This window comes from Balaenoptera physalus, assembly GCF_965194825.1.
Source record: "Balaenoptera physalus genome assembly, chromosome: 5".
Classification (NCBI taxonomy): domain Eukaryota; kingdom Metazoa; phylum Chordata; class Mammalia; order Artiodactyla; family Balaenopteridae; genus Balaenoptera; species Balaenoptera physalus.
In genome coordinates this window covers 123,777,901-123,799,023 of record NC_138884.1, presented here as the reverse complement: position 1 = coordinate 123,799,023, position 21,123 = coordinate 123,777,901, and the positions used below count along the sequence as shown (strand labels likewise).

Below are 21,123 nucleotides of genomic sequence, written 5' to 3'. Positions count from 1 at the left end.
CTTAGTGCCTGGCACAAGATTTGATACATTGTAGAATTCAACAGTGTGTGAAGAACAAATACTTAAGTAAATGGAAAGGATAAAAAATATTTGAAGTAACTAGTCATATGTTAATTACCTAAGTCATCCTTAAAGTCACACTTTTTTTAGGCAATTTTGCTCCTTTCTAACAGTTTGTATAAGATATATATATCTGCTCTATTGGTACTTGTAGGAAATACCAGTGCCAAGGCCCCAGTGACAGAGACTGTGATGTAATTGATTTGAGTTGGGGCCTAGGCATCAGTATTTTTTAAAGCTCCCAGGTGATACCAATGTACACCTAATGCTAATCCAGAGCTGAGGATTAGCATCAGTGATCAGGTGTGAGGTTCACAGAAAAACTCATTTATTAGAGACCAAGATTTTAAAGATCCTTATTTTAATGAGTGATTAAACGTTAACCACTGGATACTCTTGTTTCATCATAAGTAATCAATTCTAATTACTTATCCATGTATCTAGTTTTATACTATTGGTATGTATATTGATGTACTTCATCTGAGTATTTTACTGCCCTTCGGTAGTTAAGACTTCTTTAAGAAATTCCTTTTTTAAAGTAAATTATTTTGGAAATTGAAATATCACCATAACACTTTGACTCTTTTATAAATTTGGTTGCTAATAGTTAATTACATTTTGCTTAAAATCATCTCGTCACTTTGTAGGCTGGGTATGGGCTTCAAATACTAGATTATGGTTTCTAGATTCTGAACTATTATCCATCAACACCCTAGGTCCAATTTTCTTTTTTTTTTTTCTTCCCATCATTGTTGAAAAACTTAGTAGCAGAATGCAATGTTATGCTTTTTGAATAATTTACAGCTGTCAGATTTTAATTATTTTATGCTTAAAAATATGTAAGTAAATTTGGATGAGGTTTAATTCGTTTTTATTCCCTTGAATAACACTTGCATCAAGAACTAGCTTTTACTTATTTAACAAAGAAGAGTATTATGATTATTTTCAATAACTAATTTTACATTCATTCTCCGAGCCTTTAACGGAAGATCAGGCTAAGAAGTACAACATTTTTAACTACAATATCTTAGAATGCTTTCCTGAAAGGAGAATATTTTAGAATAATCAGAACAAGAAAGGATCTACTAAAAATAGTGCTGGGGATTATGGAAAGGGAGTTTGGGATAATAATTTAAATCAAAATATTATATTTAGTTAGATAAAATATGAGCAGGGATTAAAAGTGATTAAATAAAAACATCTTAAAAGTTTATATGTAATTATGAAATTACTATACAACTTGACACCATTAAAATGTAAGGAAAAAAGCAATCATGAAGACTTTACAATTTAAAACTCCTTAAGGAATTTATATTCCACATAATTGAATTCTTATAACTTAAGAACGTCTTTAAGAATGTTTAAAATTACTAACTCAAAGCCCTACTTTTTTTTTTTTTTTTTTTTTTTTTTTAAAGCCCTACTTTTTAATGAGTTAATATAAATAGGCAGCAGTTCTTAAGTAGTGGCATATATATTATCTGGATGACTTGTAAAAGATAACTGAGAACCTGACTGGTTGCTTTCAAATTTTCCTTTTTAGAACATCCCTACTTCAAACAGCTTGTGAACTCCTCTATACATCTGTATGACTCACACTTCTGTAAACATTATTTTAAATGCATTAATACATAAGCAAAGGCATTTATTAAACTAGTCAGTTAATCTTAGTAAATAGAACTTTCAAAAAAGCAAATGATCTTGCCCCTCTTTTCAAGGCCATCTTAAAGACAAAAACGTGAACAGTAAGGAGGCCACTGGTATACTCTGGTTAGTTAGCAAGCTGTTTGACGCAATTCTACGACTTATTTTAAAACAATGGTCAGTTCTTCTATGCTGAATTCAACGCTTTTTGCTGGTTTGTTTGTGTGGATAGAATCCATGGTGGATAAAGCAGTGACAAGTTTTAAAAAAGGTCACTTCCCCTGTAAGCTAGCCATCAGCTAAAGCTACTGGACAAAGCTGTTATTTTCACTCATCTCTTTTTACCTCTTGATCTGGATGCATAATATTGATTTACTTACCCTGAATGAATAGGGCTGGAAGAAAGAGCCACGTTGTCTAAGTTCTCAGTGCCCCAGCTTAGACGATAAGAATTCCTTTCTGCCTCCTTGGCTAGAGTTGACACCTAAACACAAAGAACACTGGATTTAATAAAAAGACGTTCCTTCAATTAAATTAAAATATAATGAACTTAAAAAAAAATGGCATTACAGGAAAGTGGTATTACCTGGAAAAACGTTCATTTAAAACTATGATAGAAGACCAAGGCATTTAAAATGTATCTTTATAATGCATTCCCATTTAAATTATATTACTGATATAGGATCACATTTCTGTAATTGTCTTTGAAAAGAGTAGGTGTTCATCTCCTTCCTATATCCAGCCAAAGCTGATAAAATTATATCTAAAATGAAAATATTCCATAACAAATTCTACATCTTTTCTAATAGAAAACAATTTTAAATATAGAGAGACATATTTTAACCTGTACCTTTCATCTTATACCTCAAATGCATCCTACCTTACATTTTCCTTTAATAGAGATTTTATAAAGGAATTGAGTTTTATATATCATGTCCACACGGAAGAATCCAGTATAGCTGAAGAAACAAGCAGGATGCTATTTTAGAAAAACTCTGCTCACTGAAAAATGCAGCAAACATTTTTTATGTTTTAGAAAAACTCTTAAATCCCTTATCCTAGATTAGCAACTGAATTAAGACAATTTTTTTTTAGATTAAAAAACTTCCTCTGGACATTTCCGGCATCAGATAATGCTAAAAAGCTCTCCAGAAAGCAGAAATGTGAAGGCAAAAAGTCACATACCTGGTGACTGGGGATCACAACCGTGTCGTCAATCATGGCACTGTCCCTCAGGTATGAGGCATGGCTCAGGGTGTGAGACCTGTCGGAACTGAAGGATCGAAGGCTGGTAGGTTGGCAGGAGGTCATGGTCATAAACCAACAGCAGTAGTAGGGTTGGGAGGATGAAATGATGAGCCGGGCAGGAGAGTGGAAAAAGCGTGCTATTAGCTAACAGTGCAACTTCCAGGGGGACATAAATCGCAACAGTGGAAGAAGGAAACACAGGTCTCTGTGTTGCCGTACCTCTCTGTCCAACAACTAAACTAACGTATCTTTTGACTGGTTCCTACCACTCAATGGCAAGGGCACAAGGGAATCCAGAAGATAAAATGTGATACTCCTAATCTGATTCATTTTCTTCCCAGAAATGTTTGAAACCAACAACTGTAGCTTACTTACTGCCAGTATAAGAAATTCACACAGAAAATAATTCCAAGATAGATTGCTTAAGTCTGTGTTAAATGTAAATCTCCCTGCAACTAAGAAAAATATTAGGGGGCGGGGGAGGGGAATAAGACAGCCCTTGGAGAGAATGAAATGAAAGCACAGGTTTCATTTTCACTCATTTTCCTTTCTCTCCACGCCTCTTTTTCCTCCTCTCCAACTGTGAATGACTGAATGTTGGTGCACACCCCTGGAAGCTACAGAGTGAGATGAACTGTGGCCAGATGCATGTTTCCTGCGGAAGTGGTGTTCCTCCTGTTTGTCCCTGGTGTTTCCAACAATGCTATTTCAAAGGACAGCACTGTTCCTTGTGCATGTCCTGTGTGTGGTGAGTGAAGCACCGAAGAGTGCTGGTTGCTGTGGCAATGAGATGCACAAGCACGAGAAACTGTTTCCAAGACCAACCCACAACCCACACACATCCGCCAGCACGAAAACGAATTTTCAGTGGACACTGACCAAAACTGAGGTTTGGCTTCAAAATGGGATTTAGGCCTTGATAATCAATGCTTTACATTTTTGATAAATCTGAATTTCAAAGTTCTGAATTATATACTCAGATGAAATTGGTGAACCTTGACATTTGCATAGATGCAATTTCATTCCTTCCTAGTCAATTTGTACAATCAAATGACAAATAGGTTGATAACTTAAATAAACTATATTTTATACATGTTAATCCAAGTATTAAAGATCTGTATTCAAAATATTAGCCCAAAGCCCATAGGAGAAAATAAAGAGATAGGCAAACTTTCACAATATTGATAGAAGCAAGGTTTCATTTACGTTTAGCTAGTGGGTATTTGGCTAGCGAAGCGCTACAGAATTATGGACTAAACGTCAAGTTAGCATATTTATTAGTAGAAACTATTTTCTTTTGCAAATATACCTAAGTCTGTAAGCCACGTACTGTCATCTTTATGAGGTGTCAATATCAGCAACTCAATTATTTTTGAGAAAATCATCACTTGGTAGATAATTCATAGTAATTTGGGGCCCTTCTCCTATTCTGCTGTAGGATTTATGCCCCCAAAATAAATGCCGAATATTAGAGGGTAAGTGACATGAATCAAAAAAAAGTTAACTGTCTGATCCTGTGACTTCCCTGGCAGTCCAGTGGTTAAGACTCCGCGCTCCCAATGCAGGGGACAGGGGTTCGATCTCTGGCTGGGGAACTAAGATCCCACATGCCACATGGTGTGGCCAAATAGATAAATAAATAAATAATCAAATATACTTCAATAAAAAACAAAATAAATATTTAATTGAGCCTATGTTTTTATACCTATATTAATCTGTGTTTATAATAAAATCAAATCTAAATAGAATTTGACAATACGCTCTTTTATGTTATATAAGCTCTTGGGGAAGATTGAGGCTCCTGACGCAGCCAAGGCAGGAGCAGCCTGAATGCCTAGCAAACCTATTCACAGGGGTTTTAATCCTGGCACTTGGACACAGCTTATATTATAGCTGTTTTTACAGCTGTGCAGTTAGATTTTGATGGTGCGCTTCATAAACAGGCTGCTGTGACTAACCTTGGTGTGACCTTGAAATTGAGGATGGGAAGGCGATTAAATTATTGGGGAAAGGGGTTTTTAATCTCAGCAAAAGCTTGTCTCAATTAGTGGACTGAGCATTTCTTTTTTCCTGCACTTGTATTGTTTTATACCAGGCAGCACTAAGATCAACAGCTCTTAAATTCTATTATCCTTTATTTGTTTTGATTTGAGCCAAGAGAGGGAAAACAGTAGAGAGGTCAACCTCTTGAAATGATATGGTGTCTACAGGCTCAACCATCTTCCCCCATTAGTTCTGTTGGCCTCAGGTTTGTTAATTACTTAATCTCTATCCTCAGCTTTAAAATTCAAAGATCCAGATGGTGACTTTGCACATTTAAAAGTGCTAGATTCATATGAATGAACAGTACTAAAGGATCAACAGGCACTGGAGTAAAGGAGTAAAAATGCCTGCCCATAACAGCAAGGAGAGACTTCGTCACTATGTAGATTAACCCTTAAATGCAGCACTGGAATAGTAGAAACGTAGGTCTCCAAGGGGAAATGGAAATTTAGCTTGGATGGGAACAACTCGAATGGCAAAAAGAAGGTACCTCAAATACGACCCAGTGACGTGGCTGCCACCACTGTAAATGTGTAAACTTTGAAAAAAAAGGCAGCCAGGTCTCAACGGCCACTCTCAGGGAGGCACCATAACCGGGTGGGTGTCTGTCTGCTCTAGGAATGAGGTATTAAAGAGTTCATTTGGCTGTGAATGTAGAGCTACATCCTGCAATCAATGTATCAGTAATAAAGGTGGATTACTGATATCCATCTACCTGTTACCTGGGTCTATCTTTCAATTGGTTTTGAAACAGGAGAAGCAAAGGGGTGTTGGTGCTATTTTTTGTCTTTCCTAGAGCCCCAACAGGAAAGAAATACAGGGGGAGAAGAAAGGAAAGAAAGAGACAAAGTGACGGACCAAAAAAGGAGATTGGGATAGGGAGGAAAAGATATTAGAAGATGCAGACAGAGAGTGAGGAAAGTTGGAGAGACAGAGGGAGAGAGAATAAGTTGAAACTGTATGTCTAAATATCTCTATCCTCTGACTTTATTCTAGTTCACTCTGTTTTCTGCCTTCTAAAATGCTAATTGGTATTTAATCAATGTTTATAGTTCTAACTGATTTTTTTCTATGACATCATAGAATCTACTTAAATGAAATAAATGAAGTAAGAATATTTCAAGAGTAAAGAAATTATTCTCTCTAAAGGAATCATGACCAGCACAAAGGTCTGGGATAATTCAAGTCTCTGGATCAGAAATTGCCTACCCTGGTTTAAAACAGTACAAGCAAATTCAAATATTTTGCAACAGAGTTGTCATTTTTTTTTTCCAGTAAGTCAGAGGTGGTGCTGTTCAGTTAATAAATCTAACACATATCCATAAAAGTGTAAATTTTTACTTGCTGTTTAGCTAAGGGATAGGCCAAAAGTTTTTTATGATCTTAAATTTACACTTTTTTCACCATGATACAACTGGTTTCTGGACACATATTAGGTGGTATCAAAGTCTGTAATTCCACAGAAAAGTATAATAATTACTATCTTAGTAAGCTGCAATATGAGACATCCAATTAACGGTGTTTTCAAACCTATTGAGCAAGTGAATATCCAAAAATTTCAATGTGTCTGCTTTAATACATGGAGAATCTTTTGTGGTTCATTGTTATTTAGTGTTTTACATTGAATTTGAATAGTATTTTTAATTTGTGAGTAATAATAAAATAAAATGGACACAAAATCCAACTAATCAACTTGACTGTGTTTCTATTCAATGTGATTAAAATTTACCTATTTTTATTTTTCTGCATCCATGTACATTTTAGGCATCTGAATCATTTTTTTAAAATCATCTCCAACTATACATAGGCTAATTAGGTTCCTTTTGGGGAAGCCATGCTAATGTTTTATCAACCACAAGGTGGAGCTGTGACAGTTAAAACAGTCAGGCCTGGGGCCTGTCACAGACTTTCATTCTAGTAAAATATTCACCCTTCTAGCTTGAATAAGATATTCAATTTAATACATAAAAATCCTAATTTGAGAATAAATCCATAATTCTAGAATATAAGCACCCCCTGCCAAGACACACACACACACACACACACACACACACACACACACACACACACACATTGAGCAGGGAGCAGGGAAATGTGGATGTATCCAGGAAGGTCATGTTTTCATGCTATGTAATACCTACCTGGGCATGGTACTATTGAAAGCACACCAAATAAAGAAATAATGAAAAGGAAAAAAATGGTTACCGAAAAAAGGTAACTTATATTGAATTGTCTAAGCAAAATTTAAAAAATAAATAAAACATTGCATTGCAATCATGAAAATGAGATACTGACTATAATTCCATCTTGGAGAGCATGAATACATCTGGTGTTCTAGAAATGCAAGTGTGGACCTGGACAACAGCTCACATCTTCTTTGTTTCATATCCCCTGTCTTTACAAGCTGAGAAGTATTCAGTTTAGGTAGAATCCTCCAAGCACTGACCCCTGTCTTATAGAAAGTACTGTTCTAAATCTTTCTCAGTACTAAGTACTTTCGAAGAAGACAAAAGGATCAAATCAAGCACTTATTCTTAATAAAAGAAATCAAGCTGAAAAAAAAAAAAGGATTTTTGGATAACAGTAATATGATTATTCATAGCTTATTATGAATTTTTGCAAAGCCATTAACATTTCATTTATCGAAATTTGAAGCCTTTTAAGAATCTCAGACCGTGAGGCCCAAATCAATCAGTGTGTCAAAATTCAATATCTTGAACACTGACACCAACACAAGCTCCCCTCCCCTCACCCACCAAATGGCTCCTCCTTCTGTACCCTGATCCCAAGGACCACTCTCTATCTAAGTCACTGAAGCCAAGAAGCCAATCGCGTCTTCTTCCTCTTCTTCACCCACCCCGTGAAATCCACCGCCAAATCTGGCCAGTTTTACCTCACAGATATGTTCTCAAATTTTTCATTTCTAAAACTCTCCCCATGACTGCTACCACCCAGATTAGAGTTCAAGGCATGTCCCAGCAACTTCAGCGAACATTACCGCAATAATTTCTCAGATGGTCGATACTACCGAGTTTAGCCCTTTGACAACTTTCCTCTAAAATTCATCCTCTATATCACTGTCAGGGGGGATCCATCCAAAATGTAAATGTGACCTACCCTCCTTCATACTTACACTCCAGCCACACTCTACTATTCTGTTTCTCTCACACACCACGAGCCTTTGCTCACCTTATTAAGGCTTCAAATGCCCTCCCCACCTTTCTTCACCATCATCACTATTATTCTGTCTCGGTTCGGGCTCATTCCCTCCAGGAAGCCTGAGCCTCAGGGCTCCAGCTGCCCTCTGTGGGTACCACCAGCTTCATCTCTCTCTCACCCCATTAGATTATGAATTTAGCAATTACATATTAGTCATGTTTGTACCTCTGGCACCCACCACAAAGTCAGCCCAGAAAGGCACTCATTACACGCACACTGAATTGTTTTAAAAAAAAAAAGATAGGAGGGAGGCATTAGTACTCAAGGGAAAGGCCCAAGAAAAGCTTGTTTTTACTAATTGTCCATTCAGAATTGACTCCTCTTTTAAGGCATTTATTTCTTACACTCCAAATGTGCTGGATACAGCCAAGAATAGAGCCAATATTAAAATTATAAACCTAAGATAATTGAATAGCAAAAGACATTACACTATATGTACAACCACATGCTTAACCTAAATTGGCAGTCATACTTTTGATGAGGCACCACGGAATGTTCTTAATCAGTTTACCTCAAAAAATAATAAACACGTGGTATGCCAGTTAGTAATAACCCAAAAAATTGATTGTATATTTCAGAATATAATATAAACCTCCCTGGATTTGGCTATAAAATCTGGGCTCCTTCAGATTTTGCTACGATTGCTTTTGGTATCCAGGCTCTTTAGGGATTCTGTTCTGATTCTTTTTCATGAAAAAATCAGTTCCAGGCAACATTTCCTTCTCAATTTGTTACTTTTTAATCCTTCTTCACAATATACTTTTGTTCACAGAAACTATGGCCCTAACAGAAAACCCCAAGGAGATTGGGAGGATCTTATAACTGCCGTTTAGTAAGAGTGTCCATAAGGCAAAACTGTCCTTTTAATGTGCCTAGAGAAAAAAGTTGCAGATGATTAAAAATATCATATTTTAATGGTTCAGAGCTCTTTACTGATCATGGCTCTGATTCTTACAATGCTTGACTTCTACTAAACTACTTAATCTCTCTAGGCCTCAGTTTCCTTTAAAATGGACACTTGAAGTTGTTAGAGAATGCAGTAAGATAACATGCTAACTGCTGAGAGTAGTGAGATATACCTATCGAGTGTCAATAATGGTGTCTACTTTTTTCACTATCATAAAAGTGTGTTGCACTCACTTCTGATATCAAGGGAAAGCTTTATGTGAATACCTGTCAGAGCGTCCTCCCTCCAAGCTGTATCTCAGGTAATTCATCCCATCCAGGAACTGACTGCTAGGTAGGGAGTCATCACCCAGTTCTTTCAGATCCTCAGGTCTAAGGTACTCTCCCCCATCACCTGTCATTGTGTCATCACCTTGAAGCAATCAGAGAAAGATGGAGAATTACTTGTTGAATGTAATATCGACTACAAAATATGATTATGATTGTGAAAACATCAGCATAATAGCACTGACATCACTGAAACACTGCACACTAGAAAAAAAAAAACAGAACACATGCAATTAAAGAGTGCTAAAGCTCAGGTAAACAATATTTGACCCATTTTCCTATTACCTACTAAGAAGAAATCATTACCTGAATTGGAATTCTTTTAATATCAGTCAATTTTCTTTACTCATTTCTTTATCCCGATAGCTGATTTATCATGATAGCTGATTTACAGCTTTATATTTAACTTAACAATTAGTACAATATGTAGACAACTTAGCTTCTGTCTATAGTATCAATAATTTTGTACATAATGTCCAGCATTAACAGTCTTTTCATGTAATTGACAATATGCTAAGAAATACCTACTGCTCTAAAACAAATAAGAGGTGTATTAAATGGAATAATATGACTTATAAGATTAGCAAAATATGCACATTAGGGAAAGAACACTAGAACGAAGTAGACAGATTGTGACATTTTAATAAACAACCTGGAATTTAATTTTAAAATCATTACAGAGCATAAAAAGGATGCTTTGTTGGAAACTAGATGGTTTCCCAAAGGTGAAGTACAGGGAAAAAAGTGAGATAATAATTAAGCAGTGGCAAAAAGTGATGACTAAGTGTTGTAGCTCTCATTTGGAAGCACAGATGGTACGAGTACATTCCCTGCCCATGAACTGGAATAGAACACTTTCAAAAACACACATTTCAGGAAATTCAATAAATAATACCTCATTCACAGAAATGCTCTCCATACCATTAATGTGCTGGGATGGCGGAATAATTTAGCTGAGAGAAGCTATTTTTGATGATCCTTTAAGAGCACCAATCACACACTGAAAGCCTGATAACCAATGTAAGGGAAAACGTGAAAGAATGTAATTCATTCCTATAATTAAATTAAATATTTATTTTAATCTCATCTGTTTAAAATAACTGTTCTAAATCAATACTAATTTATTTATAAAGATACAGCATTAAAGACTTTTCAGAGGAATATGTCTTCAGCATCTCATTACTTCCCTGTATATATGATCCTAAGAGCCCATAATCAAGACTATTAGCTCTCTAAATTACTTAAAGGCAAAGATAGTTTGAACAAAAGACCTTACAGCAAATAGAAATGTAACTTATTCACCACTAAATTTTTTTCTCAAAATCAATGTATTTAATATTTGGCAGTTACAAATCTCATCATTAAAATTACTTTTATTGCTCCTCAATGAAATCATTAGATTTTTATTTTTTTATTTTTTTATTTTAATTTTTTTTTAATTTATTTATTCATTTATTTATTTATGGCTGTGTTGGGTCTTCGTTTCTATTTAGTTTTAGCTATGTGAATTAGGCTACACAGAGTAGTTATTAAAAGTTTAGTCTTTAAAATCAGATAGACCTGGGTTCAAATTCTAATTCTACTACTTACTGGCCAGTTAATCTTCCTAAGCCTCAGTTTCCACAAGAAGAAAATGGGAATGATACTAATAATCTATCTCACGTGTCAGTTATCTGAATTAAATAACATATAAGGATGTATAACAGAGTTCTGGAATATAATAATTGCCAGCTATTATTTTTATCAATACAAAGTGATCTAAGTGTTGACACACCAATGAAATATGAGCTAAATTTCATTTATGCAGAATAATTTTTGAAAAATTTAAAGAAAAATATAATTGTACTGTTTAAATATTTCATAAATCTGACAACTCTAATGAAAACATGAATAAGTTTTTAAAATTAATTTTGTTAAAGCGGTTCCCCCGAACTCTTGTATATATTCTCTTCTTCAAAGTGTTCCCTCACAAAACACAATGCAGCAATAGCAGCAATCCATAGATAAATAACAATATAGATGAACATGAAATGCATGACGTTGGTGAACTTTAAGAACCAAAAAGGTCAGAGGAAGGAGAGATCACTTTAGAATAATGTAGCGGGTTGAGTAATGTCTCCCCTGCTCCCAAATTTCATGTCTACTTGGAAGCCCAGGATGTGGTCTTATGTGGAGATAGGGTCCTTGTAGATGTAAGTAAAGTAAGGATTTAGACGAGATCATACTGGATAATTGCAATGAGGGTGTTTTTTTACAAGAGAAAGAGAAGGACACACAGAGACAAAGAGGAGAAGGCCATGTGAAGGCAGAGGTTGGAGTGATGTGTCTACAAGCTAAGGAACACCAAGGATTGTTGACAGGCACAGAAGCTGGAAGAGGCGAGAAAGGGTTCTTTCCTAGAGCCTTCAGAGGTTAGCATGGTCCCACCATGGACTTCCAGCCTCCAGATTTGTAAGAGAATGAATCTGAGCCACCAGCTTGTGGTAATTTGCTGCGGTAGCCCTAGGAAATTCCCAAGGAAGCTGGAGAAGGAACCACTGAAGAAGTAATGGGAGCTGGTCAATTGCTTGGGGGCAATTTTGATGGGCAGAGATGATGGTATTTCAGGTGAGAGGCTAGTGTGTAAAGGATCATGGAGGGCAGTAAGAACAGTATGAATAAAAGAGTAATGTGCATTACATACTTAGAGAATACTAAGTGGAATAACTTAGCGACAGGCAGTGTCCATGTTGGGGAGCAATGGCAGAAAGTCCAGGGAGAAAGCTGGTGTCTGAACAGAGTGACAAGATTGCGAAGCTTGGACATTTTATTATAGGACTTGTGGGACTTATGTGTTCCACTATTTCCCCCTTCTTGTTTAATTGTTAAATCTTTATATAGGAGTATTTTTATGCGTCAAATAAGTTGGGATTCCCCATTGCTTTATTTCTGGGAGAAAAAAAATTCTAAGATCAATCCTAAGACTTGGTTTACCAAAACACAGGCATTGTCTGGTTTGGATATAAGCCTAAATTATTTTCAGAAAAAAATATGCAAGTCCTGTTAACATTTGAGAAAATTAAGCCTATTCTTATTTATGAAAAAGTGGAGGGAATGACTGAATGCAGGATGTCATATAATACAAGCTGTACCTTATGGATCCCTTGAGCGAGAGGCCTACTCAACTATGTAAAACCCCAAAGCCTGCTTGAATATACTCTCTCTCTCTCTATTCCCCACTCTACTACCCCCCACCCCTAATCCCCAAGAATCTAAAATAACTGAGCTTTGCTTTCTAGCATCTAATTCCTAATTTCACCCAGATTAGGGCACCCTGCCCATCCTCAGAGTCAATCTGCTTTTGCATTTCATCTTGCTTCTCCTAATTTGCCAGTTCCCACCACAGTCTCTTAGCAACCAAGATGGTTACAGAGAACAAAGACAACTCAAAATAAGCTTCAATTTCTTGGTTCTTAAAATTACTCAAAACTCCTTAATACAGTAGGGCCTACACTTCAAGTTTTCTGTCTTATTCCTCTCATCTTCCCCTCTTGTTATTCCTTGGTAAAGAAAAGGTTTATAAGAGTGAAGGAAAGAAAAGAGAAAAGAAGGAAATCTAGCTGGATTGACTCCCAGTATGGAGAAGCAAGGCCCAGTGTCGGCAGTTTTATCTTGTAAAAGATGCAAACAAACTACATGAACTTAGCTTTCCCCCTCTTGTGCATAAAGAAACTTACTATAAGACAGAAGGAAAGCAACTGGAAGAGTACATTTTTAATCATATGTATCAAATTGTGTGCCTCTGGTGTCAAGTCAATGTACAATTTCAAAACCCCTGATTACACTGAGTTCGTGAAATAGTGGATGTCCTTTACATTCTCCCTCATTTCTGCATTTTGATGGCTTTATTACAATGCTATCTAAGACAGCTGCTACATTAAAAAATCCCCTCCTAGGTTCCGTGTTACCAAATGTGAAGTTTAGGGGTTTGGGGACACCTATGGTGGCCTTAGGTGTATATCCTGATGTCTTAATTATGTCTCAGAGAGAAATGGCCCAAAGATGCAAAATCCCTAAATGCTGTTGTCAGTGGCCAGATGCTAACCCAATGTTGGAATTAGCTGGAAAGGTACTGTTAGGTACTGTTAGCTGTTTAGGTACTAATCTCACCAGTGCTACCATAAAATGTCTCTCCCAGGATATGTGTGTATAAAGCATGCTATGCGATAGTACATATCTGCAGTGCGGGATGGAAAGTAGAAATGCCTGTAGAAATTAGTAGAAAATGAAAAATCAATTTGGGAAAAATATAATACAGCTCAACACTTTAAATGTTATTAATGTGTCTAAAAAATAAGATAATCATATCCTTGCCTTTCATCTTGGTAAGTGAGATGACTTCTACAGTCCAAGGCTAGCCTATCCCAGCCTTTAAATCCTCATCTTCTTTCATCTTCCTAGATATCTTGTCTGCTAGGCCCTTCATCTTCCACCTCTACTTCTCTGTCAGCCCTTTCTTTCCACAGTATCATCCATATTTCTGCCATCTTTGAAATACAGCTTCCTCCAGCTCTTTAGGCCTTCTTTGTTTCACACTCTGAGTTCTCTTCCTTTCATAGTCAAACCTATTAAAAGAGGCTTTCTATTTTACAAATTAATCAGTGGCCAAGAGGTGATTTCTTCTTTGGAAAACTACCCTCCTTAATTTCTCTGACATAAATCTCCCTTGGTCTTCCCCCTACCTCTTTGAGTCTTTCTTCTCAGTCTCTACTCTCCTTAAATGTTGATACTTCCCATCTGACTTTTCTTCTCATTTGACAAATTATCATGTGTTTTTAAAACTTCAAGGACCACCTATATTTTGCCTACACATATATCTGCGTCCATTCCAAACCTCTCTCACAAACTCAACATGCACATTCAAATGCTTCCTGGACTCCACCTGAACTTCCTATAAGCATCTCAGATTCAGCATGGTAGCATAAAACTCATCTTCTTCCCCACCCCACTCTCTGCCCATCTGCTTCTCTGCAAATTCCCTACAGCAGCAAACAGTACAAGTACTTCCCTACCCTAGCCAAGGGGGGGCGGGAAGGGATGAAGGTCTGCTATCAAATAAGATTTTGAATTTAAATATTTAACTCTTGTTTGAGTACAGTTCTATTAGGCTTGGAAAGAATTTTGCATAACTGAAAAAGCTTATGAAAGAATGGTTATACCCTAACATGCTTTCTTTTATCAACTTACTTATTTGATGTAAGACAAATAAACAAAAAGCAAACCCTATTTTTCTGCATCATAACAAACCTAAAGTGAATTTCCTTTTTGTTTCCTATACTTGAACAACCCCTTCCCTGCCATTACATATTTACTTACTTAATAGAATTCTGACTTCCAGGTTTTAGGACTTAACTTTTTTTCACTGTATTCTCCAATCTTTCCAAACAATTTTATGAAAACCCTTTCCTACTAATTGTATAGCATCGATGTATTACTTGCTTTTAAAGTTTCATGTTTTAATATCTGGAAACTACAAGATTCCTCAGTGACAGAAGCACATTTAGCCATGACCAGCCTCTATAAGACACAGATCACAAGAGTATGGGAACAAATTAAGATAAAGTGGGAAGGTCCCAAGGATTCTTCATTCTGACAACTCTTCATAGTGCTGGGAAGAAGGAGATTCTCTGACATGTCACTGAGCTCTCTCTCTCTTAAGAATACTCAGCGCTTCTGCTGGTAAGTGGGTAAAGGACTGAAACCTCGGGTGAGGAGCTCCGCTAATGTCAAGCGTCCACAGTGGAAGTGTGTCAAAAGGAGAAGATAGATGTGCCTCCGTATTTCATCCCAATGCTCAGTTATTCTGGAGTTCTCTTGATTATTAGTACACATCGTCCCAGAGAACTAGTGGAGAAGTTTATACAAACCACCCACTCACAAATCTCTGAGTGTAAGGGATATATGGGTCACATTTCCACAGGTAATTTAGTTACACAGGTGTATAACCCCTGAGCCCTACCATATAATTTATGGCTATGGAGCTGAGTCAGCAAAGACAGGAATCAGCTCAGGATCCTATGAAGATGTGGAGGATTACATTTACAGCTTTGTTTTAGTCTGCACAGTAGAATATTCTTAGACTGAATTCCCATTTCTCTTTTTCTTCCATTTCTCTGCCATCTTGCTCCATCAGGACTCATTTACATCATGACTGAGCTATTACAACAGCTTTCAAAGTGGGTTTAGATTCCACATTCACCACTTAGCAGCTCTGTGCCACTGAACAAACTACTTAACGTGTTTAGGCCTTAGCCTCCTCATCTTCAGGTGAGCCTTTCTCACCTGAAAAACAAATGAGGGGAAATCCATAGCCTATCCCATATGGGTGCTGTAGGGATTAAATGAGACAATGCACCTAGCACTGTGATGTCTAGTAAATGCTTTCTCTTCCCTCAGATACCTGCTTCCTTCCAATTTCATCCTAATGCACTCCTTTGGTGTGCCACTGCTGATTTAATCTTTGTACAAAACAGATTTAATTGTTTCAATCATTAATTGAAATCTTTAACACATCCTAATTTCCTTGACTTTTCAGTTGAGAATCCAAACATTCCATAGCGAAGCCCCGTGTGTTTTAATGCATCAGCCAAAATGAATGACTAGATTATTTTGTCACTCTGTGTCTCTCTCTTGCCCTTTCCCATCTCGGGAAATATCCCTTCCCATACTGTTCCTTCTCCACTTCCTAAAACCTGTGCCACCTTCCTATTTATCTCTCAGCTTTCAGCAATTCCTTGAGACTGTGCTAGGTCTCTCCCTCTCCAGATTTTCCCAGGCAGATATGAAAAGCAGATGACATAGTGCCTTTAGTTATGCTTCATTAATTTATACATTACCTCTCCATATATGTTCACTTTTGATTCCCCCATGGTACCAGTCATAGAGCTTTACACACAACAACATCACTTTCACTATCTGTTGATTGGATTCATGAGTGGAAAATTCTGATTGCTTCACTATAGCAAGTTAGCCTGAAAGGACATCTGTACTTGGTTTGGATATTCTTCTGAGTATTGACACATAGACTATCATTAAAATAGTAGAGCTGTAAAGAAAACAGGGACTGGCTAATACTATCCAAACACATGTGGCTGCACTTTGTCCATATAAATGATGGTAGGTTCCGTGAAAACATTTTAAGAGCACAAAAAATTAAAGGATTAGCAATGTCAACTAGTCAAATCCCTCTATACTAATTGTTTGTACTAAAAAGTTACTTCACAAATTCAAATATATCCTATACAAAAATATTATTCAACTTGAATTTCTTTCTGGGGAAAAATGTTACGTTTTTGGCCACATCTAGACATGGAGAGCTTCCTCCATCACCATGAAAGATATTCTTGATCATTAGCCAACATTCCTCTCAAATCAAGAGTTCTTATCACTAATAACTTTTAATATATAATAGTTTTAACAAAAGTGAACAAGATGTTATAGCTAGGTCTTATATTATGCAATGGGCAGGTCCAAGAGGATGTTTCACACAAATGGAATTTCTAAAAATTCAGTAAATACTTTGGATGCATTAGCTATTGGAATTCTTTAACAATTATTTTGGAAATAAATAACTATTTTTAAATTAAATAATCACTATCTAATTTATCTGATTTATAAAGTTAGATTTTCATGTAATAGGTTTGCTTAAAGTGGTACCACATATACTTTGGAAACTTCTTGCTAGATAGAATATTTTACATTATTCATTCTTCCCTATATGCCAAAGTGCCCCCTAAATAATTTTTAAAGGTTACTTTATTCCTAGCTAACTTTAAAAAATTAGATTATAACTACTAACTTAATATATTTTTAACCACATCTAAAATATATCTTTATCCAGGAACGAGATGACTTCATATCAAGTAGCCTAACGTAGTTGTTAACATGTTCATGCTAATTCAATGTCAACTTATCAAAAAATTAATTTTTCTCTAAATTTGTATTCTAAGAAGAAATATTAGTTTTGGGAAAATATTTATATAATGTTCATTAGATAATTTAATTATGTTAATAGGTCTCAATAATAGTTTCAAAAATCATTAATAGTATAAGCAATTCATGGTGTTAAGCTTCCAAGTTAATACAATCCACACACCCAAATGCACACATAAGCAATTCCACTCATATTACACATGCTATTTCAAAAACCACCAGATTAGTATTAGGCACCCAGATTTAAATGTTAAGCTAGTTGCTTCTAGCCAGTTAAGAAAAATTAAAAGCAAAGACAAACTTTCACTTCAACAATTTCCTCTAAAGGTACCTGAATCACTAAGCACTTCCCCATCAATAAAGTGGTCACCAAACTGTTTAAAAGCTGTTCAACATGTAAGTGAAGATGAGAAAGAAGATCACACAAAACAAAATATAGTGTGCATGTACGGATGCTGAAAATTGGCAAGTATTAGGATGGAACGCAAAATTATTATAATAAATACTTGGAACCATTAGCTTTGGCAATACCTTTTAATTTACTTACAATAATACATTGACCCAACATTTGTTTGTTCTTGTCATAAGTTCTTATAAAAGCTGAGACAACTCAATGTCTGTTACCAATAGGTGAATTAACAAATTGGTTCCAAATAAGGGCATCTCAATGTAAAGTTTTACCTTCTGAATACATCTTGAAGAACCTAAAGAAATACCTTTAATATTTCTCCATAAAAGCAGTTAGTATTGGGCTTACTACTAGGGCCAGTATGGCAATAATTTTTCAAACATATACACTTATGTAAATGTATTCATGTACATATATATTTTTATACATATATATGTATGTACATGTCATGTACATACATATATATGTATATATATTTTTTTCTTACAGGTACACTTGACCAATAGCTGCACTACTGAAACTTGGTTGCATACTTTATGTGCTGCATTCATGATTTTTTTAGCAGATTTTTCTTTTTGTTCAAGAAAAGTCAACTACTCTAGTTGAAGTAGAGGTGGGGAGCCAGAAACCCTGCTGGCAGTACCTCTAGCATGATGCCCCATACCCACCCCAGGCAGTCCCTGGTGCTCCTCGTAGAGCTTCTCAGACCTTTGAAATCCACTGGCTTAGATAATTTTTATCAACTCTAAAACTATAGGGGGCATATCTTCTGACTTAAAGAATCAAATTCTTATGTTGAATTTGTATGACTTACTGCTGTGCTATTTTTAACCTTCGCTAAGGCTCTTTTTTTCTATATATTAGTTTTAAAATATATTTTTTTCTATATATTAGTTTTAAAATATGTTCTGTATGTTTGAACCAATTAGAAAGCAGAGATTTCTCAATATACCATTGATAGAGTATACATTATGTTCTTTTACTTTAAAGCATTTTAATAAAAAATGTATTTTAGCATAGTTAAAACATATTAACAATAATTGTATTATCAGGTAGATATTTTAACAGATGGCCGACTTCCAGTTTGTCTCCCTTGTCCTAGTCCTGTTATTTAGTAAGTCATTAAAGATAACACCAGTTGAAAATATATAAACAAAATCCTCCCTCTCCCAAATTGAAAAAGTAAATGTATTGAAACAAAGGTAAAAAGGTTACTTTAAGTGCTAAGATGCTGTCATCCACACCCAATGCACCAGCTTGTTCCCTGAAAAAAAGGATGGTTTCCTTTGTGTAAGACCATGACAGATGTCATAGAAGAGTGAATAAAAGTCTTACCCTCTTCATCAGAAACATCAAGAACCTCAGTCATGGTCTCAGGAACATTTAGCTTGTGTTTTTCAGTGATAGTCTGGAAAGACAAAAATCATTAATGCTCAACTTAAGAACAAAAATCAAACAAAAGATCAAAAGAACCACAGAGGAGGCCATCGTCAACAGCATCAGCAAGCGATCAGGCCCCGAGCACTCCGTCTTCTCCACATGGACATTTTGGAAGCTTAGTCTCTTATTCTCCTTCATGGAAACTCATTTGTTCTTTCTGAAGATAAATGATCGTTTACTCCAGTGAAGTTGTACAAGAGAAAGTTCATTATTTTGAATTCCCATTTGCAAAACAAATTCTTTAGCAATGGCATTAATAGCCATATTGAGAAAGCAGATTCAGGTTTTCAGGGCTTCCCTAAAATGAACTAAGTAATGTCTCCAGAAAAAGCTTTAAAAAGAAGCAGTGAATATATGCAATTTACTAAAAACAAAGCCACTGGAACGAAGTTGTAAACAATGTGAAAGACGTAAACTTCCAGGCAGAAAATGTGATGCATCTCTTCTGGGATTAGACGATCAACAGTGGAGAATCGGCCATCCTTATAGTCTTTCACTGGTCTACAATTCTGGCTTGCTGCTTATTTGCCTTCCATAATAGCCCTCCAGAGTTGTCAGATCCACTGCCTTCCATCCCTGATGGATGATGTAAGGTTAAGAGACCAGGCTCTGGAGTCTGGCTACCTGGGTTCAAATTCTAACTTCATCATTTATTAGCTATGAGGCCTTAGCAAGTCCCTTTATTTCTCTGTGCCTCAATTTCATCATTTGTAAAACAGGATAATAATACTACTTCATAAAATGGTTATGAAGATTAAATGAAATATATAAGAGCTCTAAGAACAGTGCTTAGTATATGTTAGTATTCAATAAATATTAGCTAGCATAATTTATCATCACTATATTTTGATATTAAATTAATCTTAAAAACAAAGGGCCTCTGAACTTTTTAGTCATTCAGGCACTCAAGAAACATTCTGAGTGCCTATTGCATGCCAGGCACTGTTTCAGACACCAGGGATACCACAGTGATACAAAAAAAAGATAAAAATCCACATCTCATGACTTGAAATATCACCTAAAGATAGCTGTGTCTCAAATTCCTATCTCTAGTTTCTGCACTGAAAGTGTATTAAGTACATCAATTGGCATTGTTATGAGAAATTTAAAAAACTAACCTCCTGAAATAAGAGTAAAATCTTCAACTAAAGCCACCAAAATACAGTAAATAGGTTGTCTAGGTTTTTAAGCTTTGCTACCTAGATACTACAGACTTGTTTGGCTACAATACCCCTACCACCAACTCTTTTTTTCCCAAAAGCAGTAGAGAACTTCAAATAATTTTGCAGGGAAATTCAACTGATTAATTTAAGAATATATTTACATACCTGGGTATAATTTCCATGTGTTAAGAAGGACTGATTAAATCACAATGTGATACTGTATAACCTTTCAGTGGCTGCCCATTTTCTTCAGAAAAAAACTTAATACAGTTGATCCCTGAACAATGCAGGTTTGAAACTCATGGGTCCACTTACACGTGGATATCTTTCAACAGTAAACACTACATTACTACATGATCCGAGGTTGGTTGAACCCACGGATGTGGAACCGTCCATACGATGGCTGACTGTAAGTTATATTCGGATGAACTCCCCGGGTTGTTCAAGCGTCTGGCAAACTGGCTGGGAAGATGCCTGGTGATGTAGTAAGGAGAGGCACGGAGGCCTCATCCCTCCACCACACGCTACAACCGTGTTGGCAGCCATGCCTCTGTTTTTTTTCCCCATATAGCCTTTTCTTTACCAGAAATGTTCTTTCTTCTCTTGTCTTGGCTCATATAAGATGTAACTTCCTTGGAGAAACACTCCCTGACCCTCCCCAATGAATGTGTTTGTTCAACCGTGTTTATCGGC

General features: G+C 36.1%; 1 protein-coding gene across 32 annotated transcripts in view; it reads right to left on the bottom strand.

Annotated features, from left to right (window-relative positions):
- ANK2 (ankyrin 2) overlaps positions 1–21,123 on the bottom strand; it is a 689,779-nt gene that overhangs the window by 67,451 nt on the left and 601,205 nt on the right. For 24 of the 32 annotated variants that reach the window (XM_082462711.1, XM_082462716.1, XM_082462697.1 and 21 more), the window contains 4 exons: positions 19,163–19,235; positions 9,388–9,532; positions 2,890–2,992; positions 2,085–2,188 (listed from right to left, as the gene is read on the bottom strand). In XM_082462711.1, the coding sequence (XP_082318837.1) occupies positions 2,085–2,188; positions 2,890–2,992; positions 9,388–9,532; positions 19,163–19,235 (425 nt within the window). Of the gene's footprint in view, positions 1–2,084; positions 2,189–2,889; positions 2,993–9,387; positions 9,533–17,749; positions 17,804–19,162; positions 19,236–21,123 lie in introns of all 32 variants that reach the window. The other 8 variants (XM_082462706.1, XM_082462717.1, XM_082462721.1 and 5 more) reach the window with 2 other exon arrangements.